At 35.7% G+C, this 26,827-nt stretch overlaps 1 protein-coding gene across 5 annotated transcripts in view; it reads left to right on the top strand.

Annotated features, from left to right (window-relative positions):
• The window catches only part of ankfn1b (ankyrin repeat and fibronectin type III domain containing 1b), a 73,037-nt gene that overhangs the window by 14,426 nt on the left and 31,784 nt on the right, over positions 1 to 26,827 (top strand). For 4 of the 5 annotated variants that reach the window (XM_079602019.1, XM_079602018.1, XM_079602017.1 and 1 more), the window contains one exon: positions 827 to 1,050. The exons of the other annotated variant lie outside the window; for it this stretch is intronic. In XM_079602019.1, the coding sequence (XP_079458145.1) occupies positions 827 to 1,050 (224 nt within the window). The remainder of the gene's footprint in view (positions 1 to 826; positions 1,051 to 26,827) is intronic. 5 annotated transcript variants of the gene reach the window in all.

Here is a 26,827-nt window from a genome sequence, read left to right as displayed (position 1 = left end):
CATGCAAAATGTAATTTAGATTTTTTCTTTTGATTTTAGGATCAAATATGTGTTGTTAGACTCACCCTCATATTCTGAATATTTTTTATTTTTCAGCATTTGAATGAGCAGGTTGATTTGTTGAGCACAAATAATAAATATGATTGAAAACATCAATTGATAGAATTGGCAGTATAGTTGTGAATGGACGACATTTCATTCGGTGGCTGGAACGAGAGCCTTCCACACAGCGCATTCCATTCACAACATGTGTGAGCTTTGCGGCATGTTCAGCCGTCTGCGTGCTCTCGATATTTACTTCTGCCTGCACTGCTCAGCCAAATCCCCCCTTCACTCTCTTTCTCACGCTTTTCTCCTCAATTCTCACAGCTGCGCTGCTCTTGTGTTAAGCTTCTGTGAAGGATTTTTTCACTGTCTCTCAAATGTTAAACCTAAAGTCTTTGGCTTCCTCCCCATTCTAGTTGCTTAGCAACTGCCATCGCCAACCGCGGAGCGTCGTGGCTGTTTAACACACACATACACTCCGAATCCCAGCCGTCTCCCTCAGTGTGTTTGACGTGCTCATTATGCTGGGATCATGCCAAATGAGGGCCGTAATGTCTCATAGCAACTCTGACCCAGATTTGACTGACTCAACTGTAATAAACATGAATAACTCTGTTCCAGCGGTCTGACAGCTCCCTTATGTCCTCATCAGAAAGTCTGCAGATCTAGCCGTGAGGCAGGGGCTGCCTGGGAATAACCACCAGCCAAATAAGGTTAAATATGGCGTGTGTGATATTTCACTGATGTGTGATCAGAATCGTACCCGTCTGTCTGTCCTCAGGCGAGATGTGGCGGCTCGAAGATGAGAACGAGAGGGACGTCGCTCCGGGTGCCGTTGACCTGCGTCCGCGCTCTCAGTCGCCGTTCTCACATTTCCGGCGCCGGGCGGCGTATCTGAGGAAGAGCATGTCTGCGGATGATCACCTGGGAGATTCAGAGTTTGAGTCCGGCCAGCCGGAGGGGAGGAGCTTAGCCGATCCTAAAGCCAAACTGAAGAGGAAGTTTGTAAGTACTTGTGTTCAAACTTGCTTTATTCTAAACTGAGTTCACACAAAAATGCGTTCGGTCATTATTAACTCCAAACCTGTATGTTTTAATTAATTGTATTAATTAATTAATTATTAATTCAAACTGGTGAAATGCATACAAGAAGATGTATGGTGAAATTAAATGCAAACACAAATGAGACTTAAATTATTTTAGGTCTGTTCCTCACGCAAAGCTACACTACTAATATATATATAGTAAAAAGTTATTTATTTCTGTGATCAAAGCTGAATTTTCAGCACTCCAGTCTTCAGTGTCACATGATCCTTCAGAAATCATTCTAATATGCTGATTTGCTGTGTGTATATATGTATATAAACCCTTTTCTATATATAATACATATATTATACTTTTTTTCAGCAAGGATGCATTAAATTGATCAAAAGTGGCATTAGAAGAAATTTATAATGTTACAAAAGGTTTATATTTCAAAAACATGCTGTTCTTTTGAACTTTTCATTCAGCAAAGAATCCTAAAAAAAGTAGCTCAGTTTCCACAAAAAAACACTATAATAGGGACCATTATTAATAATTAAGCACTAGTAATAATAATTAAGCAGCAAATCAGCATATTAGAATGATTTCTGAAGGATCATGTGACACTGAAGACTGGAGTAATGATGCTGAAAATTCAGCTTTGATCACTGGAATAAATTAGAAAATAGAAAACGCGTATTTTAAATTGTAATAACATTTCACAATATTACTGTATTACTGTATTTTTGAGCAAATAAATGCAGCCTTGGTGAGTAGAAGAGACTTGAAAAATTGTAATTATTCAAAACTTCTGATGGTAGTGTGTGTAAAGTAAATTGACAGAATTTTAATTTGCATGTAATTGAAGTAATTGAAGTCATGCACACAGAAGGTTTTGTATTAATATTTAACGTGGTGTGTATAATAGCACGAAAGCCGAGCCCTCATTACCTGCCTGCATCGTGTAATAGAGGCTCAGGTGTTCGAATGCAACCTGGCATGTGGAGAGGCTTCAGAAAGCTGAAGACAAAACCAAACTGTGTATGAGTTTCACTGTTTCACATGATGGGCTCTTCTTTGCACCTTATGGGTCGTCTCTGTTTAGGGGTAAGACATCTATGTGCATGGTTGATCGTCTTAACTTCTTTTTAAGTTATCGTCAGAACAACTAGACCTGTATAACTTGGCAGTTTTAGGGATAAGAAATGTTTCATAGGAATATTTTGAGCACAGCCTTTCAATAAGTCAAATGATAAATAAATAATTAGGCTAACTATAAGCTATATTGCACAAGACCATCTTAGTCCTCACAAAAATGGTGTATATAATAACAGGGTATGTTGTTGCTCACAGCAGGCAATTTGAAGTCAGACAGTAATTGCTTTGAAATTTATTGTTGAAACAGTGGATTTGTTATAAAAGCACTTTAATGTTTGTAGCGGCGGGGCTTTAAATGGGATGAATTTAGCGATGCAGCTTCTCTGAGATGGTCAGACTGTCTGAAATTTGTGTATCTACATTTTTACCTATTTTTAAAGGGTTAGTTCACCTTAAAATGAAAATTAAGTCATCATTTTACTCACCCTGCTGTTGTTTTTATGCATCAAGCTTTAAAAAAGACACAAAATGATCCCATGCGACATGTGCCATACATTACAATGTTCTGGAGAACTAAGAGCTTATAGAGTGTCATGAGTCAAGCAAAGAAAACCAAGGGCCAAGGACAGGATTTTTGTTAATTAATATATTAAATTTCAGTTTGTTTTCCAGCAAACCCAGTCATATACCTCCAGAACACTTGGAATATATACGGCACGTGTCGCATGGGATCATTCTGTGAGATCTTGCATCTTTTTTTAAAGCTTGATGCCTGTCGCTATTCACTGCCATTATATGAACGAGTGTGAGCGGGACTTGTTTTTTTTTTGGTCCGAAGAAGAAAGTGGCATTAGAAAAACATGAGGGTGAGTAAATGATGATTTAATTTTTATTTTAGGGTGAACTATCCTTTTAACACAGCTACTAAAAATATTAGAATTAAAATACTAAGAACAAATCTATATAAACTCACTAGTCAACCTCAAGTCAGTTGTCAAGTTGTCTACCGTCTCATACCAATTTATAAGTGTATTTTATAAGCTCTTTTCCTCCCGAATCTTTCATTTTCAGTGTAGGAGTGTCGTGGTACAGTAAGCAGATTATTTTGTTTTTTTTTATGTGGATTTTTTTCTCTCTAAAGAAGCAAGTATACTGTACGGTTTAATAATTCACTACGCTGACACATTCAGAAATTGTTCCAGGGTTGCAGAATGCTTTATTTTCAGAGAGCTTAGTTGTAACAATTTTGTAGAAATAAACAGTGCTTTGGCAGTCTGCCGACAACTGCCAGCTTGAAGAGGTTTGTGGGAGAAAATGGCTGGAAAAAGCTTTTTGCTGCATTAGCTTGCTGTTTGAAAGTCCTGCTGGTTACAGATGATTGTACACGGTGTGTGGACTTCTAGTGAACTTTATGTGCTTGATCTGTGTGTAAGAACTGTGTGGAGAGACATGACAGCAGCAGCTCCATCAGGAGGATGTTTGAATAATACATTATAGATATTCATGGCAAGTATTTGTCATATATTAATCAAAAATTTGATTTATTGCATGATGATGCAGTTAGGCTGGATTGGTTTCTGTATTATACATTTCTAGAGCACATGCATAAGTATGTGCTCTGAAGTTGTGTTTGCATGGGGACTAGAAAATCACAGTAATTATTATTTTTAATGGGCATGCATAAATTCTAAAATTCAATGATACTTTACAGTTCTCATCCATTCAGGCAGGACTAAGGCTAAAGGCCCGTCACACCAAGAACGAGAACTATATTAGTGTCCACACCAGCGGACGATGTCGTTCTGTTTTGTCAGTAGCCGCTTTAAAACGTCAGAGCAGTTTTTATAGTCTCTGTCAATGTTTTTTTATCGTTCATTAGCTGGAAAAAAATATTTTTCTGAAAGTAATTCCAACGATATTGTTTCTCTGCTGTACTCTCTGCTAGGTTTTTATATTTTTAGAGCTATGTCTTTATCATTGTAGTTATCGTCCTTGGTGTGAATGGGCCTTAAGACTTAAGAAAATGTATTTGTTTGAATCTCACAAATAATGTCCAAGTCACATTTCACCCAAAAAGATTGCAAGAATTTTTTTAAAAACTAAAAATATGTTTAGTGTAAAGAAGTGTTGTTTTAGTTTTATATTTTACTTTATAATTTAGCTTTATTGGCCAGAAATTATAATTTTTTATTTTAATTTAAGTTTCAGTTAACAATAAGAGAACTGAATCAAGGAAATAAACTTTATATTTAGTTTTTTTTTTCATTATTTCCATTATAGTTAAAAACATTTCTTCACAAATTCTCATTACTATAATATATATAGTTTTACTGACTTTAATTATGATTTTTGTCTTTTTTTTGGAACTCCCATTAAGATATAACATTACAACAAATACTAACATAATGCATAAATACTTTTACTGCAATGCAAACAAAATAATATCTTATTTAAATCATAATGACAATTTTTGGAGAAAGTGTGCATTTTCTATAAGCAAAATATTATTTCTTTGTGTTGAAATATGACCTGGACATTTTCAGGTTTTGTGAGATTGTCTATGAAAGGGTTTATCATAGTAATAATGCAACCAAAAAACATCCTAAAATAAACAACGAATCCTAATGTAAGATGCGTTTTTGTAATTATAAAATTGGAATAATTCCAATAAAAGCAATTAAAAAAATTATTCCCAGAGGAATGTTTGTATTTCAGTTTTATGTCATTTTATGTGTGTGTAGTTCTGCAAGCCGAGCTCTAGATGGCAGTGCTTAATAGGCACAAACTCTCTATCAGTCTGTGTCTCTTAATGCTGAAATGATCATCAAAACCCTTCATTAAGAGCATGAACACTTCAACGTTTCCAGAAATTACAAATGTACAGAAGACAAGCATCACTAATAGGGAAGGAAAGAAAAATCTAGAAGAAATTGCAACGTTTAAAGTGTCATCTCTTTTGTATGTGCTGTTTTGTTGAAATGCACTAGCTCACACACACACACACACACACACACACACACACACACACACACACACACACACACACTTGAGAGGCGAAAGGCTGGACATTTTTTCCTCGCAGCAGTGGTTGCTGTTGGTTACGTGGTGAAACGGCGGCCATTAAGGGTCATTATGTATTTAGTTGTGGGGCATCGCTCCCAAACTCATCCTCACACTCTTCCCTCTGAAGTTTGTCCTTCCTTTCTTTTCTGTTTTGTTCCGTCTGCGTTTTATATCATCATGTCTTCCTAACAGAAAGCTTGTTACCTAGTAAAGCAGTTGAGTTAACGCACTTAGTTAACTCTTACCAGACCTTAATCTATCACCGCTGGTAAAGTGGTGTGTAGACTCTCCATTGAAAATGTTTGTATTAGTCAAAAGATGAATGAAATGCATCCTGACGCATGGTAGGCTGAATGCTTATGCATGTGTGAATGTGAATAAATTATTTCAATTGGATAACCAGAACCATTCCTCACAGTCTTTATCGAATCAATTCATTCTCGTGAGAACTTGCGATTAGAATAAAAGATCAAATAAACAAACTTATTTTTTTCCCCGTGATTCTTACATTTTTTTAGCAGAAATAAAAGATGAAAAAGCATATTAGAGTTTCTGAGAACAGTATTTGTGATGTTTTTGAGAGGGGGGGGGGGGGGGGGGATCGACACAAACACAAAGAAAGAGAGATATGCTCTCAAGGATCGAGTTAAAAATATGAGAAATCTAAGTGTTTACTTTTTTGGATATTGATTAAATTCAACTACATGTAGTTCACTGTGTGCGATTTCCTGGAGCGTTTTTTATGCCAGATTGTAAACAACCACGCTAGCAACCACTTAGCAACATTGTTGCAGTTTTTGTTTGGCAAGCAACACTTACATTTTCTTCAGAAAATGTGTCAATTATGGAGAATACAATGTGTTTCTGTCCGAATATGATTTTGTACCCTACCCTCTGAAAAAAAAAAACCTTTGAACAATTTCCACCTTAGAAATTGCTAGTAAGTTTCACAAATAATTACAAAGAATATGCAAACTAAGCATGACATTTTGAAGTAGTAAGCCTGAAATAGTAAAATGCACTCCAATAATCTTCAAAAAAATCATTTTTTACAGTGTAGGCAACTGAAGTGTTTATGAATTATATTCCATTCGTCTCTGCTCTGATTGCGTATTAATCAATTCGAGATGTATGATTGTTAATTACGAGCTGTCTTCTTTCTGTATGCACACTAATAAGGGCTTGACAAATTGCACTTTATGGATTTATTTCACCCACAAATCATGTTGTTCCAATCCTGTTTGATTTTCTTTCTTCTTCAAAACACAAAGATGTGTGCTGGTCGCTCTTCTGCAGCACACATCTTCAATAATAAAATCCTCATATTTGACTCATGCACTGTATTTTCAAGTCTCCTGAAGTCTGACAGCTTTATGTGAGGAACAGACTGACATGAATGTTGTTATTCACGTATACCTTTTCTCTCCTAGACACAATCATAAGTTCATTAGAGAAGCAGCAATGTGCAGTTCTTAAAGGAGAACTCCAGCGCAAAATGAACCTTTGGTCTAATTACACATTGTTACCTAGTCAACCGTTATCTGAGATTTGTTTTCATGATTATCGAATGTAAAATAGTTTTATCTCTAAAAACAGTTTAGCCTATAACGCTAGTATAACGCTAGTGTATTGGGCATTGAGTAATGACAAATAGAAATCGCTTGTTAATACCACTAACAAGGCTCAAAATAGCCCCACACTAACACGGTAGCATAATGAGGGTCCCTACCTTCAAACCGAAGCATTGAGAACTTTGACAGTGTCCAGACAGTTTAATAAGAAGATATTTTATACATACAGTCAACTTCGCGTATACAAGCAGAAGCCATCTTTGAAAAACAGTCTCTATCAGTCGATCTACGAACGCATATAGAATCTCATATGGTCTCGTTCACATCTCACCAGTTGGATCGGCGTTCGTAGATCGACTGATAGAGACTGTTTTTCAAAGATGGCTTCTGCCTGTATACGCGAAGTTGACTGTATGTATAAAATATCTTCTTATTAAACTGTCTGGACACTGACAAAGTTCTCAATGCTTCGGTTTGAAGGTAGGGACCCTCATTATGCTGCCGTGTTAGTGTGGGGCTATTTTGAGCCTTGTTAGTGGTATTAACAAGCGATTTTTATTTGTCATTACTCAATGCCCCATATCCTAGCGTTATACTAGCGTTATAGGCTAAACTGTTTTTAGAGATAAAACTATTTACATTCGATAATCATGTAAACAAATCTCAGATAACGATTGACTAGGTAACAATGTGTAATTAGACCAAAGGTTCATTTTGCGCTGGAGTTCTCCTTTAATGAATCATTCTTTTAAATGGGATCTTTTCAATGACTCAGTTGAAGTAGTCCATTACTTATTACCATAATTACATTTTGTAGTAGCAATACATTAGCAATGTGCAGTTCTCGAGTGAATCACTCTTTTAGAGTCAGATTTTTTTAAACGAATCAGTTGATAAGAAACTGATCTGACTGATCCCGTTCTACTCACTGTCTTTATTCAGTCACAGCACTTATTATCAGTGAATAGTGACTTCAATTATGGTTTTCGCTTCATGCAAAGTGTCCTTTTTTGAGGCTTGAAAGCTTCAGTCTCCACTTGGAATTTCCTCCTTTTGTGTTTGGAACGGCTTTGGAATGACATGAAGCGGAGAAAATAATGACATAATTTTAATTCAGAGAACTGTAATCCTGGGTTGTCGTTTTATGAAATCCTCCAGTGAAAAAGTCTCCTAGAGTGTGATGTTTTATTTGAGTTGTGAAGCAGCAGATGTCTTGGTAACCTGCTCTTGTAGCGGTGTGTTGACGTATGGCTGTGTACATTTACTGCGGTCACAGTGAGCTGCTCTATTCATCAGTGCTAAATAATAATGCTGCACTTACTGACCCACACTGATTGATTTTATGGCTCTTCGGTTGAGCTAGTGTACTTGCGGTTGAGTGTTTGGGGTTTGTTGTGCGCAGGTGGACAGATTCAACTGCTGTATTTCTGCTGTCAAAAAAAAAGTATTATTCCAGGTTAAGTTTAGCTTTGAAAGCGTGCAGTCCTTTTTTACATACTTGACGTGTGTTTTTGAGTTACTGTGGCAGTCACTGACCTCATTACTCAAGCTTTTTTCAAATGTCTGCGTCATTAAACCAGATTTTGTTATTATGCAGAAAGCTAGCTATAAACATGTTGACTTGAACTAACTTTATAGCCAGATTCCATCCAGTAGTAGACCTGAAAGTGAAAACTTACCTTAGAAGGAAGTATTTTAAAGCTAATGCACGCTATAGCACCCCTAGTGGCAACGCCGAGAATGCAGTGCATACTTGCGTTGTTATAAACGGACACACAATGTAATGATTGTTTTTCTACTGTAATTTAAGGGTTAGTTCACCCAAAAATACAAATTCTGTCAATATTACTCGCCCTCATGTCGTTCCAAACCCATAAGAATTTCTTTCATCTTCAAAACACAAATGAAGATATTTTTAATAAAATCTGAGCGCTTCAAAAGGTTCATAAAGAGATCGTAAAAATAATCCAAATGAAAAATTTCTGAAGTGACATGATCGCTTTATATGATGAACAGATTTAATTTAGGCTTTTATTCATATATAAACATTGATCAGCGAACATAAACAGAAGCTCAACCGAACATGCTTGACGCGTGAGAACAAACCTCTTGCCGAAGCTCAAACGTGCCGCGCAACACGAGAATGAACCTCATTGGTTCTCAAACGTCAAGCAAGCATGTTTGAGCTTCTGTTTACCATATCTGATGTATGAGTTGTTGAATGTTTATATGTGAATAGCGATCGAGTCTCTTCAGAAAATTTGGACTAAACCGCTCGATTCCTATGGATTAGTTTTACGATCTCTTTATGAACTTTTTGTAGTTGCGTAGCTGTCAATGGAGGGACAGAAATCGGTCAGATTTCATCAAAAAGAACTTCATTTGTGTTCTGAAGATGAACGAAAGTCTTACGGGTTTGGAACGACATTAGTGTGAGTAAATAAATGACAGAATTTTAATTTTTGGTGAACTAACCCTTTAAGACTGTAGCTTTTGTACTTTTCGTAAAATGATTTATTTATTTCTTGTACAACATTATATTTTGTGTAATATCACAGAAAATCACTGTGGCGAGGTAGCGAGTGTTAATTTAAAATTTTTCTCTTTTCTAAATTGCGTAATCGATATCTTTACTCTCTCCCCCCACCCCCACCCCCCATTTTGGAAAGTCAGAAAACACAACTGGGAATGCAATGGTAATATAATTTGCCGTGGTCTCGCGTGCACCTCTAAACATGTTCCCTTGCTTTAGTTCCGTGTTCCAAACATGAATTTGTGTGGAGAAGTGTTCAATGCAAGCGAGAAGTGAAGAAGTGTTTATTGCATTCTGGCACAATTCTGACCTCAACAACGCATGAAAGTGAGCATCTGTGTTCTTTCATAGAATTCAATTTTGCGCCTCGTAAAATTACTTGACGACTGCATTTTTTTTTTTATTGTGTTGTTTTGTGATTGATTGTTTTGTGTCCCGCAACATTAACATGTTCAGTGTGGACAGACAAATGCACCAGGTTAAGCGCAGTGTAAATCGCCAACTATCATTTACAATGAATGACTTCTGGATGCTTTATCGCTCCACATGTCTTTGAGTGTGAACGCCCCGTAAGGTAAACTGATTCAGTGGATTTATTGCGGCTTGTTTACAGTTGTTTTGCTTTTGCCTTCATGGTCTGCAGCCTTCTGTCAGAGACTCCATTTTGTTTTTTAATAAACTGACACTTATTGGTTGTTCAATGTGAAGGGTGTATAAATATATACGTGTATGTGTGTGTGTGTGTGTGTGTGTGGACTGGCTGTCTCCCAGCAGTACACCCAGAGAATGCAGCCCTTCATATGCTTACAAACAGTCCTTGGAAATCCTACTTACACAGAGTGCTACTACAAGAAGAGGAGTGTGTGTATGTGCATGCATGTGTGTGTTTATAAATATGTGTCTGTGTCTCTGAATCTGTGTACTCCATCACACACACACACACACACACACACACACTACATGCTCTGTGCCATGCACATTTCAGACCAGCATGTTTTGTAACCATGAGGACTCTTGGATTGGCTTTAGCTCCATTTGCAGACTGATGCTTTGAATGTTTAAACTGGAAATAAAATGCATTTATGCAGCCAGTCAGCATAAACACAACCCAAAATACAAATCCAGGAGATTGTGTCATTAGTCTACTTTGTGATTCCTCCAAGTCTTGCAAAAGAAGACCGAGATGATTTAATAACTTTAAGAGCGTTAGAAAAAGTGCTATTCAGTTTTGGGAATCGGTTCAAACTGGCCATTTTTAAATGATCTGATTCAAAACTTTGATTCAATATTAATTTGTGTCTTGTAGCAAATTTTTATAATCAAATATTTTAGTGTCTGTGTGTATATTTATATATATTCATATCAAAAACCATGTTTTTAAAATAGTTTTTGAAGTAGATTCTTTACTTTTATTACTGTATGAATGCATTTTTTTTAAACATTTTTGTGTTCATTTAGTGAACTAATTTTTCCAATATTTCTTTTCTTCAAACATTTTAAAACATTTTTTGTTTTGAATCTAGTTGGTTGAAATGATAATTTCCCTTTTTTTTTTTTTTCACAGGATGATTTTTATGGTTTTTATTATTATTATTATTTCTACTGTTTGTTTTTTTAGTACAAAAACATCTTGATATAATGAATATCTAAACAAGGCTAAAACATTTATTATTCTACATCACTCAGACGTGCTTTGTACAATATAAAAAATAAAAAATATGTTAAAATATTTTAGTAAAATAAATTAAAATAAATATGTATATTGAATATTCATAACATCAATAATGACTTATTTATATCACATTTTCTTTGTGGTTGTTTAGTGAACTATATATATATATATATATATATATATATATATATATATATATATATATATATATATATATATAACCATAATTTCAATAAACCATATTTAAAACGTTTAGTAACATATATATATATATATATATATATATATATATATATATATATATAATTTTATATAAAAGTGTATATATATATATATATATATATATATATATTTTTTTTTTACTAAACGTTTTAAATATGGTTTATTGAAATATGGTTCCTCTGAAGGAACAGTTTTTATTAATATTTTTGGTAAATCTTGGTATGTAATGAATATTTTAACAAAGGCTTAAAAATATTTAAATATTTTTTCTACATCCTTCAGTCTTACTTGTTGCCATATTAAATATCAACAGTCTACTTCCTCTTATTGCTCCAGGGTGATATTATAATTGGGGTGTATCATAGACTATTAGCTTTTATTTCTGTCTGTCAGTCTTATTCTTCCAGCTTTCATGGGTTCAACATCACTGAAGATGTTTTTTAGGGCTTTCTCATTCCTGTCACGTTCCCAAGCGAGTGTGAAGGAACTTTGACACCATCAGAGACGCAGACGCTCTTCAAAGATCTTCCAGAGAGAAAAGAGATAACAGAGACTATCTGAGCTTTTGTGTTAGAAAGACGGACATTAACTGGGCAAAACAGATGCTTTTCAAAGGACTTGCTCTTACAGTTGTCATGTATTTATTCATAAGTTTCAGTTTGAAGGCTATTTGGAACTTTATTTTGGTGTCAGGTGTCAAGCTTGCGTCCATCGGATTCAATTTAGTGAAGGAATCAAATCCGACATTTGAAAGCTATAGCTAGGCATACAAAGCAACCTCGGTTTCAAAGATAAATCACAGCAATGGGATCCAGCAAGCTTTACGCTCATATCTTTTATTTGTGTATTAAACAAAGATGGATTTCTGACTTGTAAAAGTGCCAACCTAAAAAAAACAGCCAAAAACAACCCAGTCTATTTAAAGACGATGCGCACATACATCTCATCTCAGGGTTTGTCTTTTTTCATCTTCCGTCTTTTGGACTGTTGTCATGACAACACCAGTTATTGAATAAATGGAATGTTAAATATCAGACCATATGTGTGTGTGTGTGTGTGTGTGCGCATGTGTAATTGTGTGCGCGCTCTTATGAGCTGTTTGCCTTTGAGCGTTTGTAAATATAATGCAGATGTGAGCAATTATATCATTCTATTGAATTGAGTTAAATCTTTGTATATTGTGAATCATTTGTTATGTCACACTGAAAGTTTTGTCACATGGAAAAACATGCGTTACTGGTTGCCAAATGTCAGTTTCATGTTGATTTCTAATTATACTCACATTCGAATTAATACATAATTGTGTTAAGTTGTTTACTGCTTTGTATTGATGTGAGAATATCGGGAATACCAGGTCTGTTTTCTAAATTAAAGAGTAAACCTAGGTTGTAATGTTATCAGTTATCAGCATGGCGTAGCAACTCTTCATAAAATCATTTTGAAATTAAATTATATTGTAAATCATAATTTTTGTTTTGTTGGCCGCAATGCAAAGGATGGAAAAAGTAGCCGACCATAAATTACTTTTAGAAAAAAAAAAAGAGTGACTAAACGTTTCAGCGACCTAAACTTTTAGAGCAAGCAGAAGTTGTGCCAGCACTATTTTAAGACAAATCCTGCTAAAGTGCCAGAGTGATTGTTGCTACGTATGAATCATTGATATTGAATCATTGGGTTTAGAACCTTTCTTGAGTTGGACCGAAAATATGCTGCATAATTTTCCACTTTGTCACTTTCTACCTGACGACAGAAGCTGATGTCTGAGATGGACAGAGAGAGGCTGAACTGGACCTTGTCCTCATGTCCTGCATGTCTTTGACACTGATAACACACACACACACACACACACACACACACACACACACACACACACACACACACACAGTGTCCATGAATCACTCACTACAGCAGACAGACAAGCATTAGAAAGCAGACAGCTCTCAGCACTGTCTGAGACACGTGTGTGTGTGTGTGTGTGTGTGTATGACGTTCATTAGACAATAGATTGATAAGTTAGAATTATGTATGTGTATTTATTTAACGGTTATTTGCATGTGAACTGAATTTATAATAGCAATCAGTTTCTAACGTTCAGTTCTATCATTCTTTATCATTCATCATACAATATGTATTATTTATTATGGAATAATAACACAGTGTCAGAAACGTATTAAATTAATTTATTTATTATGGAGTTAGGCCATTCAAAATATATATACAGTACCTTTCCCTGTTTTCGCAGTGTCAGAAACCCGATACTCGACTTTGATATTCTTTTTCATTTCCAAACCGACTCTAGTCAAGTATAGAATATAATTTATTGAAATATATCAGATGTTATATGCTGTATAACAGGTAAAGAAAACTAGAAATCAGTTTGATGGCCAATTATCAAGGATCAACTATCATGCTTGTCATTTTTAAACTTTAATGTAAATGTAAAGATATTGTACAGGTCATTGTGTATGTCTCAATATGTGCATATGAGTGTGTGAATCTGTGTATGAATGTGTGTGTACGCTCTTGGCATAATCCTGTTCAGGAAACAGGTATTCTGGGCTGCTGGCTTCTATTTATTCACACAGACACTCAAAGGCCGCCGTAAGCCTCCATTAAGACAGGAATGGAATGTATTGAGACCTGTCTACACACACACACACACACACACACACACACACACACACACGGACATGCGCTTGCAAATTTCCATGGAGCAGGTCCCTGCATTGGCGTAGGCGAAAGCTTCTCTGCTGCTACTTTTAGAGCGCTTCAATATTCCAGTATAAAAACACATTAGCATGGACTACACTGACGCAGGCCGCCATAGTAACACAAACACACACACATGCGCACATTGACACGACCATCACACAGTGTTGAGCACAGAACATGCATGTGAGCGTAGAGTTCCCTTTTAAGACACCAGAACATAATATTTATCTTTTATCTCACTCACACACACACACACACACACACACACACACACACACAGGTGTGTGTCCATTCATAGATCGGGCTCTCGCTATCTCAAATCCTCCAGATTCCAGGGTCTGATCCGGGTCTCAGCGGGACATTAAAGTTTTTTCCGTTCTGGAATTTTGGGAAAATTGTGTTCATGTTCTGCAGCGATAGCGTCAGCGTTCCGAGCGCTCTGATTGGCTGTCGTTCTCTCTCTCTGTTCTGAGGGTGATAGAGGGATGTAGAGCGAGTGGAAAGTTAGCAGCAGTGAGATGAAAGGACGCTAAAGCCGGGATGGAGGGGTTGACAGAGAACGAGTGAAAGAGAGAGGGCTGATATCTCTTTATCCCTGGCGTCTGGCGCACTTCTCTTTGTTGTGTGTGTGTGTGTGTGTGTGTGTGTGTGTGTGTGTGTGTGTGTGTGTGTTTGTGTGTGTGAGGAATGGCTCAATGGCACCACACCCCGAGATGATAAATAATATTTTGTAAATAATATAATACAAATGAAATATCAAACATGAAATGAGAATTAAGCAAATTAAACAATTCACCACATGGTCCCTTTTTAAATTTGACATTAACATGCATTTTATGTGATTTAGATCTTATAGACAGCATTATTAAATATGTTTAATGCCATTAAATAAATTTAACACAATTAATACATTTGTCGGTTTGACCAAAAGCATTAATATTTACATGAATATTTACATGTTTATAAAATCAAAAAGTGACTGCTGATGTTTTTCAAATATAATCCACAATATTTAAATTTTAATAAAATTGTGCACATGATATGCAGATTAGTTAATCAAATTAAACACTATTAATAACAATTCAAATATACAGTACATTTGGCACTAACATGCATTTTATGTGATCTTAGGGATCATATTTGACCACATTTTACTAATTAATTAATTAATTAATTTATTTATTTATTTATTTATTAACATTACTAAATATATTTTAAGGCAATTAATGCATGTAGTTAATTTGACTAACTGCATTAATATTTTGATGCAAATTTCCAATAGTAATTCATGAAATAAAATAGATAAAAAAAAGTGACAGGTACATTTTGTCAGTTAATAATCCATCATATTAAAATTTTAATCAAGATATTTATACGAGATGCTAATTAATTGGTCAAATTAAACACAATTAGTTGCATATATGAATGGCAATTTATTGAACTGCACATTTTATTGACACATGTTTTAGCATTATTAAATATTGATTTAACACAACTAATGCATTTAGTTAATTTGATAAATGCATTCATATTTAGATGCATTAATATGAAAGCTTCCTATAGCATTTTATTAAATAAACCAGCTCTAATTTATGTCTGATGTGCAGCTCAAAATAAGCCAGGAAAGCAAACAAGATGTTTTGATTTAAATGTGTAAAAGGATGTTTCTCTGCCATGTACAAATAACACTGATCTGTTGATCTCTGCATCAGCATTATGTGAGAAGAACATTAAATGATTTGGATTTAATTGAATTAATTTGGTGTGATTTGATCTCATTTACTCGTGTGTGTGTGTGTGTTTGCAGTGCTGTCATGGTTACGGATCTGGGCTTGCAGCCCAGAGGTTACAGATTGAACCCTGGCGTGGGTTCGATCCATGAACCGGAGATTTACCGAGATCCTGTATCTATTGTGCTGTTGAGCGGTGCACTTAACCCCGAGCCGCTGCACTGGCACGTCTGTCGTGATGCTGCTGGATGAAAGCATCTGCTAAATGACTAGCGCCGGTAGTAAGATGCTTATGCTTACCACGAATACGGGATGGTCGGGATGCCAGGAGGATGCGCTCATCATCGTAGGATGCATTCCTCCTGATGTGCTGTAGTAAATACTTGTGTGTGTGTATGTGTGTGTGTGTTTTGGGGCAGATCGCTGTTTGATGGATGCAGGAATGTGCCATAGTTATGTGCAGTTGTTCTTGTAAGGCCAATCCGATGTTCTCCATGAATGACAATCTAGCTGTTGGCACTCGTTTTTATTTAGGAATTGTGGAGGAAATCACAGGTTATGTCATTCTGAGTGAAGCACCTGCTAGTTTGCATATGAAAATATTTTGTTGCACTGATGACTGATGACGGGTGTCTTAAGGCCAGTTCACACCGCACCAACAGACATAGACCAACACCAGATTACAGTACGTCACTTCTCAGACATCCCATGACCCATCAAATGGCTTTTCAACATGTTCAATCAGCGTAAACAAGCGCCGACCAATGGCAAGAGTCGCTGGTAGGGGTCGCACACTGATCCGACAAAACCAGACGAAGTGTCTGTCGGCGATGTGTGAATTGGCCTTTAGAGTTATACGGACATGTAGTGCAAACGATTTTAGTTACTAAATCTATTCATAGAGAGCCATGGATAATTTATTCTGTGATTTACAGCTGATCGATCTCAACATGGCGCCTCATGAGGTCATCCACTGCCAAATAAAATGGTTTATTTAAAAAAATGTAAGCTACTGATATGACTGGAGTGTGAGCGTACATGTTTTTAAACTTGTGTTTCACAAGTAATATAATTCTTTTTAATTTGGCTAGGACAGTTAATAAAAAAAAATAAAAAAAGTTTTACTTGGGGGAGGGACGTTCTCATTCTAGAAAGATTTTGATTGGACAAAAATCTTTGTAGTGCAAGATGATGTCATCAGCATTTTCATTGCTTGAGTGAAACATTAACTGAAATAAAGTTAGTTAGTTGTCAAGCTGAAGTACTAAAATAACTAAGACTAAAAACTAAATCTTAATAAAAACAATACAGACATAAAAAATTACAAAATCACAACAAAATTACAAAAACTTAAATTTAAATTAATATATATATATATTTTCAAATAAGTAATAATATTACAAAAACTATAATAGTATATCAGTGATATTAAAATAACACTGCCAGAAGAGAGAGACTGTAAATGTAAAAGTGTTTATTTGCTAAAAAAATATTATGTTAAGAAGAGAAATAACTATAAAGACGTTTAATGTCTAACAATGTTAACACATAAAATGCTGTTAAACATATATAAGCACTTGGACTAATGTAATTTAAATTTGGCAGTCCTGCTGTTTATTCACCATTAAATCTTAACTAAAACTAAACTGAAACTGAAAGCCAAAATAAAAACCAGGGAATTTTTCAGAGCTGTTGAAACACAAATGTTCTCTCACACACTCGGTCACTGTCTTTTTCATCAGCGCAGAACTCATTGAGGTCACGGAGCGCGCTCAGAGTTTCAGTTACAGACAGACGGCCAGTAAAGGAGAGAGAGACTGATGCTCTGGTGATGCAACTTTAGACCTGTGCGTTTCCCAAAGAGCTCCCCTCACACACACACACACACACACACACACACACACACACACACAGGAAAGGTTTGAGGTGGCGCCCCGACCCCTTTATTTATTAGCTCTGCTGAGCTGTGGAGTCTGTGGTATTTTCTTCCGAAATGCCATGCATGTGTGAGTGCGTTTGCGTCCTTGTCTGTGTGTGTTTACGCGCTCAGGCTTCAGGTACTCAGCAAGTTTGGGTTTTAGATCACATCAGCCACCATGACGCAGAAATAAACAGCACCGGAGAAAAGATTACTAATTTGATACAATGGACTTATTGTGTACATACATGTTTTTACATTGTACTTATATTTTTTAAATACCTGCATGTAATTACAGCTGAAAATTAATGTATGTAATTACATTTGTAATTACACTGTTGACCCTTCCCTTATACCTTAACCCATCCTTAAACTTAACCATACCAGCACACCTGTCCCTAACCTGACCCGTATCACACCGCAATAGCACCAAAAGTGTTTTACAATACAACATGAACACAATAAGTACATTGTACTTATTTTTCGATGTAAGTACATAGTACTTAAAGCCACTTAATATAAAGTGGGACCAAAATTTTTTTTACTTTAATATTTAGCATTTTATTTTTCTGTATTTTATTTTATAATTATATTTTATTTTAAATAATTTTGCATTACAGATTGTTATTTCTTAAAAGTTAAATTTTTTGTAGTTTAAAATACTTTTGCTGATCATACTTTGCATGCCTCTTTCTGGGTCGACATTTCATTCGGTAACGTTAGGCGTTAGTATGATTTTTAATGTTTGATGTTTGCAATATTTTAGGTGCGTTAGCAATCTTCTATCGTTTGCTTCTGTTTCTTCGCCTGTGTTTTGATCATAGACTGTAAAAAAAGATGGACGACGCCCCTTCGCTCTCTTCCATTGGTGAGAAGTGAAGCCGCCAGTGTCCCGATATGGCGCTGACATCTCGGGACCCGAGTCTGCGCATTAGTGAGCCGCGAAATCAATCAAGGCCCCGCCCTCACTCTCTTTTTTTAAATTAATTATAGAAATTTAGATATTAAATTTAAAGCTCCAATCTCCTCAGTCCTCTGAAGATCCCGAAAAAAAAGTCTCTTCAGTGACTACTTCGCTCAGAGAACCTGTCAATCACAGCTGTCAATCATGACGTCACACCACCGCATCACATAACTAACTAAAAACAAACTTATTTTAAAAACAAACACTTGAACTTGCATCAGCGTGATAAAAACTACAGTAAATCACAGAAACTATCTTTGGAACAAAAATATTTGAAGTGTAATTTAATTGTTTAGTTGGTCTCACGTGCCGTTAAATAACACTGGGAGGCGGGGTTTATGACATATACTAGGACCAGCCACCGGGGGGCGATCGAGATGCTTTGGCTTCACTTTTCAGGGCTTGTGCGGCACGCTTGGTTTTGATCCGGAGATTCTGAACTCTTTCAGGAGATGTGTAATAGCGCCACCTACCGAATAGCAGTGAAAACGTGGAGTGCCAGAACATTCTGTCAAATTCTGGCGCGGAAAGAGTGATTCATGTGAATAGACAACTATAATCCTGTCAATCATAATTTTTTACAATTTCATTTGGTGGTGCAGAAGTTACACAGCCATAATCCATGATTTTCTACTTCGTTGTTTGCAGGTGGAATCAGGGACAGGGACATTCACGTTCCACTGGACATAAATCAGTGTAGTCCTCAATATATTTGCTTGTTTCCCAGAAGAAAAAGACTGCATATTTTAAATGTGAATATGTGCTAAAAAGGATTTTTGTCAACATTTGATTAAACGCCACGAAAAAATCTAATTTTAATTCCGTGTTTCTAATATTTCCTTTTTATTTGTCCATCAAGATCAAAAAGGAAAGTCATATTGGCGAGTTGGTCGTCATTCTTTGCTGTTAATTCGGCTTAGATACTGAGTGTGGTTTGTTGTTGTGCACGTCTGCGTTTATGTGACTGTTTTTGTGTCTGACTGCGGCACGTAAACAAACCAAATACCGTGGGAATGGAGAGGTGTGAATCAGAGCGTCTCTCTCTCTCTCTCTCTCTCTCTCTCTCTCTCTCTCTCTCTCTCTCTCTCTCTCTCTCTCTCTCTCTCTCTCTCTCTCTCCCTCTCTTTTACTCAGGCTCTCGGTCTGTCTCCATGTCTGGCTCCCGACTCCAAACCAAAATGAGTTTTCCTCTTGTGTCAGCAAATAATCGGAGATCGCTCCTAACCCTGTGCGCGGAACATGATAGAGAGCCTATCAGACACGCACGTATGCTTGCTAAAGAAAACAAACAAGTAAACAAATCACCACTTGAGTTTATTTAGGTATTTATGTCGTTTTACTGCAGTATCTTTAATGTGTCGTATGAGACCTCTTTTCATGTAGATTCACTTTTTGTGGCTTCATCAAAATATTCGTGGTAAATGATTTTACTATTACAGCTACAGAACTTCAGGACATGAACTGGATCTTAGAATAATTTATTTCAGATTAATATTCACTCTTAGAAACAAAAGTTTCAATGGGGTTTTATATAGAACTAAATTATGCAAAAAAAAGGAGAAATGTCTTAACTTGTTAAAGATGAAAGTATTATGCAATCATTTAGTGACATTTTTTCTAGTGATAAATTGTTTACAAGCTGTTTAATTCATAACATTTGATTCAAATTAAAAATGAAATAAAAGTTAAAACTAAATCCATAAAATGATCCAATGACTTTAACCCCTAAAAGCTTCTATGTATGAAGTCTGACAGAACAATATATATATACATGTTCGTTATCATTCCTAATCAAGGATTGATCATCAATCGATTTGTGATTTTATATGTTGCTTCAAATAATAATAATTGAATCAAAATAAAGTGAGTTTGAATAGCAGTCATTGGATCCAGATGGTGTAGTTCCAGCATCCTCCAGTAGGGGCGACCTGGACCATCATAACCTGCTCAACACCCGTCTCCACTTATCCAGTTCTTCTTTTGCTGTCTGTCACTCTGTTCCTTCCTTCTCTTATTATCTGGCTTTTCATTTGGACTTCAGCAGAAAGTTCAGCACACACTTTACACACCGGCACGATCAGCCAGAGTAACGTTTGATCATGTCTGATGGCTCATTTAATACTAATGAAGGAAAATAAACAGAGAAAGAGAACATGTAAAGCTGACCTAAACTGATTTTTGTGGTCTTGGCTGTACGCTGGACCGGTCACAGTCATTGTTTTGAGAAAAGACATTCAATATGGAGACCCACACCCATAATAAAGCAAAAAAAGCTGATTGTACGCGTAGATACGGGCCGTTGCGCAGCAGTCAGTAAATCAGTGGTGTCTGACGGACCCACCGCCGCGACTGGCATCGGTCTGCATGCGAATGACTTCATCATGCGGATGACAGCATGTCTTCTAGCCCCATTACCCTGATTTGAGGTGGCTACACTGCAGAGATTTATGGGTAGCATTCAGTAACCGCAGGCCGTGGTAGATGCTGCTATCCACACCCATCAGCACACACACACACACATGCTCGACGACACACTCGTGAGCTTTCTGTGTCTGTGTCGCTCACTGTGACTCACTTCACCGACATGTTAATCGTCCAGTGACGATGAACGCAGATCTGCGGTTCTTTCATTCTGACACATTCCCTGTTTCCAGCATCCTCACCCAGAGGAACCTTTTATTGCTCCGAGGTCGCGCTTTATATACCGGCTTCTCATGCTCTTGAAAACCTGTAAAACTTATCAGGGAATTTATTTTATTTTATTTTATTTTATTTTATTATATTTTATTTTATTTTATTTATTTTATTTATTTTATTTATTTCATTTTATTATTTATTTTATTTATTTCATTTTATTATTTATTTTATTTATTTCATTTTATTATTTATTTTATTTATTTTATTTATTTTATTTATTTTATTTATTTTATTTATTTTATTTATATATAAATATATATCTTTGCATGGTGTTAACAAACAATAAAACAGTGCAGGGAATTTATATGCATTTTATTTTATTATTTTTTATGCAATACACAAACATAAACAGATATTTCCACAGCATCATCACCCTGAGGAATATTTTATTGTTCCTATAGGTAACTCTTTATAGACACGCTCTCATGGTCTTGCATTTTTTTAATAAAATTTTTTACATTTATTTTAAGGTTATGGTTATTTTATTTTAAATACAAGCTTCTCACTGTAAAGCACATCAGGGAATTTTTATTTTATTATTTTTTATGCACTACACAAAACCGCTACATAAAGGGAATATTTAAATTTGCTTTAAAATAAAATTAAACTAGATTAACAGTCATGGGCATTTCGAAAACCCTGAAAAGAATATAGCTTTATGTAGTTCGGCTCTGCTGTGTATACAGTAATAATAAATGACTGGAATTAGGATGTAATTGTTGAAAAGATGTGAGAACCCTGTAAATACTTGTTTAATGTTTCATAATGTTTCATCCAAAGGGATAGTTCACCTCCAAAAGAGAAGATAATTATCATTATTCCAAATCTGTATGAAGCACTTGTTTCCCACAGAACATTAAAGGAGAGAATTTTAAAACCTTTCCCCTTGCAATTGACCGTTCGCAAAGACCCGCCCCCCTTAGTTACTGTCGCTATGCCCGACAAGCGACGCCGCTCTCACACACACGTTCTCACGCAGTGAAAAATACACTGGAGCAGAGAGGACACTGACAACACACTGACAGACACCGACCAGGTTACTTTTGATATTAAACAAAGTCTCACCTTTCAAATTTTGTCATTTTTTAAAAGAAATTTAAACAATAAATAGCGTTTTGTGGCTCTTTAATGTGTCTGTCAGATCGCTGTGTCGCCTCAGTTAAAGCTGCTTGTGAACCGATCATCTCTTCCTTCTAGTTCATTTATAACATCAAATAAACATGAATGAACATCAGAAGGAATGTTGTTTTAACCGCGGAAAGGCGTCAGTACACTCCGCTTCTCAAGCTCAAATCCTCCCATGTTAATCTACTAACTCTCCTGACTGCTTTGTTCGACAAAGTGGCGGATGGCGAAGTATGATTGGTCAGATCACCTGTCAATCAAGCTCCCTGCGAAGGGTCAAATACAATGAATGGGACTGAAATTTTGTGCTTGTCCTTGCTGAACAAATGCACATTTTTGTCATCACTACTCCTGTCACACTACGCCATCACACATTTGCTCATCACTACTTCTGAATTTTTGGAACGAATTGGACTAAATTGGATAATAATTATATGGAAACAAAAGACACAGTTTTTGGGTCTTTTTAATCGAGTGAGAGGTAATTATTTTGGAGAGAAAAGAGGAATTGAACTATGTCTCTCTCTCTTTGTGTGTGTGTGTGTGGTTATTTTACACTAGAAAAATTGCTCAACAAATAAATCAAACACTTCCATTTCTTATCAGTCATAATATTATATATTTACATACATCTAAATAATCTCTTTATTGTTCTTCAATCTTAGTTTTCTAAACAAATTCACACTTGCAGAAGCTTTTAGATCAAAAGGCTTTTTAAGATCATGAGAAGCATAAATCCAGTCAAGCATCTCTTCACTGCTACTCTATATGTTTTATAGTCTAAAATAAACAGAAATTCAGTGAGAAATATGGAAACATATGGAAGAACAATTATAAAAGGTCTTATGTTTTGGAGAGCTTCAATTATAATTAGCGCACAGCCATGCGTGCAGACGGGAGCTAAACTGCGGATCATTATGGCAAACGAACAGAGAGAGAGAGAGACACTTTTAGATTTTCCATTTCATATAATGTGCTGCAAATGTTTCCAATTTTCCATTTCATACCAGAACAACCTCATTTAGTTAAAGTGGGTGTGAATATGTGTCTGCCAGAGACGGGAAGCTACAGTATCAGGCTCTGACTTTTGAGAATTCAACTTAAACGCATTTAAAAGACAGAACGTGAGTCTCCCAGCATGTGTTTATGTTCATATATTCATCATTAGTTTTATTAACCTTCTCTTTTGAACGACGTACGCCCAGCCAGTGTCCCAAATCCCTACATGGCATTATGGGAGCTCTTGGATTGGTTGAGACACTGCTACCATGGCAACCTCAGCAGGCATCTCTTCTGGAGTTCTGCCCTCCTATAGACACACAACACACAGGTGTGTGTGTGTGTGTGTGATTGTGTTTTAGGTATACTGTAGATTGACCAGAAAACCTGACTAGGATTTGCCGTGTGTAAACATGACTTGGTCTCTCAGAATAACTTTTATAGTGTATAAATTTGTAAGTAATCTAATAAAAAAAAATTGGATTTTTTTTTTCAGGTTTCCATTGAAATTAGGATTTCCAGTCATGGAATTTTTTTTGTTTAAGATTTCTGTAGTGAATGTAAATGTTCCTGTTTCCTGGAGTTTAGAAAGCTGGATCTGTTTAAATATAAAGGATTAATTATAAATATAGATATATAAAAAAAATTCTCACTAAACATACTTTGTGTGTTTAAAATAATTTAAAAAATAATATCAGTAACATCATTGTTGTAATTTAGATTTTTTTATGATTATATTTTAATGCATACAATTTTCTTTCACAATTAAAATCTAGTATCAAACACTGAAAAGTTTTGTCTTTTAAATACTATGTAAAATATATAAAAACTGCTGAAAATGTGTTGAAATATGAAATATTGCATGTAAAGTAAAAATTATAATTAGTATATAAGCATATTCGTTAACACTAACAAGGTCTCAGTTGTTAATAAGAATGAACATCAACATGAACTAACTTTGAGCAAATCATTTTGACATAATTTATCATTTGTTAATGTTAGTTAATATAATAATAATTCATTGTTTGTTCTTGTTTGTTCACAGTGAATTAACTGTTATCAGATGCAAATTTTGATTTTAAAAATGTATTAGTAAATGTAGAAATTATGCATATATATATATATATATATATATATATATATATATATATATAATAAAATAATAATAATTATAATACACATAAAAAAATGGTAAAATAGTTATATTATGTTTTAATTTTATGTAGTGTAGTGTTTTTATAGTGTAATCAGAAGTTGACTATTTACACTCAATTTACGATTTTTTTATATATATATATATTTTTTTTTTACTGATTATTTTTAAAATGTGGATTTCAGAGTTAGATGGTATCATGAAAAAAATCATTAATTTTTAACGTAATGTTGAATATTTGTTATTTTAAGTATCAAACAAAGTTTATGCATTCACAAATTCGACAAGTATTGTAATATCTCTGTTGGGTCAGTGAAGTCATTGAAGATCAGATTCATTCACAATAAAGCAAACAGAAAAGCAGCTCATTCTCAGAAAACACACACATTATCATGCACAACTGCTGCCTCATCTGGACTCATCATTTTTTACATTTTAATTGCTTGCATTCTGCTGCTCGTCTAGAAGCTTCTGAAGGAATATTTGACGAGCTGTTAATGATGCGCTTCAACTAAATCAATGGAACAAAAGAGAAACAGCTTCACATAAACAGATAAACGAGTGAATCAGGGGCCGGTGTGAATGAATGAATATTTCATACCTGCTCACTTGCGCCTCTGCGTTAATGAAATGTCAAATAGAAATAAATACTCTGAATATTACATTCAGGAAACGTGACTTTTGACAGGTGACGGTTTAGGTCAATTTTCAAATGGAAAATAAAACTAGCTTGTGAATTATTGAAGACGGATTTGGAAGAATCTGACAGCACCTGCTCACTAATGAGTAAAAAATGATGTGAAATATGACTATGCAATTTTGCTCCACAATTATATGATGCAACTTTCTAACAAACACTAAGTGTGATGTGTCACTGGCCGTTTTTTTTTTTACTTTTATTGTAGCGGCAATTAGTATTCAGCAGCATTTAGAACAGAATCTTACAGAAGATTCCTAACAGAATTTAGAATCTCTCTCTCTCTCTCTCTCTCTCTCTCTCTCTCTCTCTCTCTCTCTCTCTCTCTCTCTCTCTCTCTCTCTCTCTCTCTCTCTCTCTCTCTCTCTCTCTCTCTCTCTCTCTCTCTTTCTCTTTCTCTTTCTCTCTGTTTACTGCACAGTTAGTGAAGCTTATCGCCTGGCAACCACAATTAAAGTACACCAAGTCAGCAGTAGCAAAGAAACGGGCTGTGAAAAAAAAAAAAAAAAAAAAAAACTAGAACACCTCCAGCGGAAAGAGAGACAGATAGACAGAATCCGGCGTGTGTTTTAGTTGGTCTGTACCTGAAGAGCCTCAAATTAAGTGAAGAGAAAGCGAGTGCGACAGGTGAAACTGGAACCACACAGGTATGTGATCACTGGAATGTCTGAAGACTGTTGTGTGTGTGTGTGTGTATGTGTGTGTGTGTGTTAGTAGTTTTGTTAAACGACTTTACCTAATCACACATAATGCGTGTAGACGTGCTGTGTTGAGTGATGTTCTCAGTGAGAAGTTATCATTTCGTGGTTACTCTTTTATTTGATCCCAGCACTCGTTTGCTCTGATGAGTGTGTGTTTGCTCTGATGAGTGTGTGTTTGCTCTGATGAGTGTGTGTTTGCTCTGATGAGTGTGTGTTTGCTCTGATGAGTGTGTGATTCCTCTGGTTTGAGGTGCTCAGGTGTAAAATGACTCTGAAGATGATGTTCTGTGATTGAGGCTCTTGAGTTGCTCATGCTCTGGAAACACAGTGTCAGTGGTTAACAGATGTTATCAGCGGTTAACAGGTGTTTAAACAACTTTGTATAATTGTACAATCATCATACTTTAGATGTCATGTTCGCTGTGTTTTTTGTCTGTGAGACTCTCTCAGGTAAAGGTCAGAATCACAGCAGCGATCATCCTGTCTCCAGCTGTTACCTTTGAAACAACCACACACACCATTTCAAATGTCACCACATCTGTCTGTCTGTCATTCTATCTTTCCATCTATCTTTTTATTCTATCTGTCGTTTTATCATTGTTCTGTCATATGTCTATTGCTCTGTCCGTTTCTGTCTATCATTCTATATATCGTTCTATTATGTATTGTTCTCTCAGTCTATCGTTCTCTCTCTCAGGGTCCTATCATACACCCAGTGCAATGCAACGCCAGGCACGACGCAAGTGTGTTTTGCTAGTTTCAGCCTGACGCAGTTATCATTTTCACGTCCTACGCCACGTTGTTTAAATAACAAATGCATTGTTGGCGCATTGCTATTTTGAGGCAACTGAAATAGTCAGTAAAGCAAATTTAAGTAGTCAACAAAAACCTGGTCTAAAGTCAA

This window comes from Phoxinus phoxinus (genome assembly GCF_949152265.1).
Source record: "Phoxinus phoxinus genome assembly, chromosome: 24".
NCBI classification, from domain to species: Eukaryota; Metazoa; Chordata; class Actinopteri; order Cypriniformes; family Leuciscidae; genus Phoxinus; species Phoxinus phoxinus.
The sequence above is the reverse complement of the archived record's forward strand: the minus strand, read 5'-3'. Positions and strand labels throughout refer to the sequence as shown.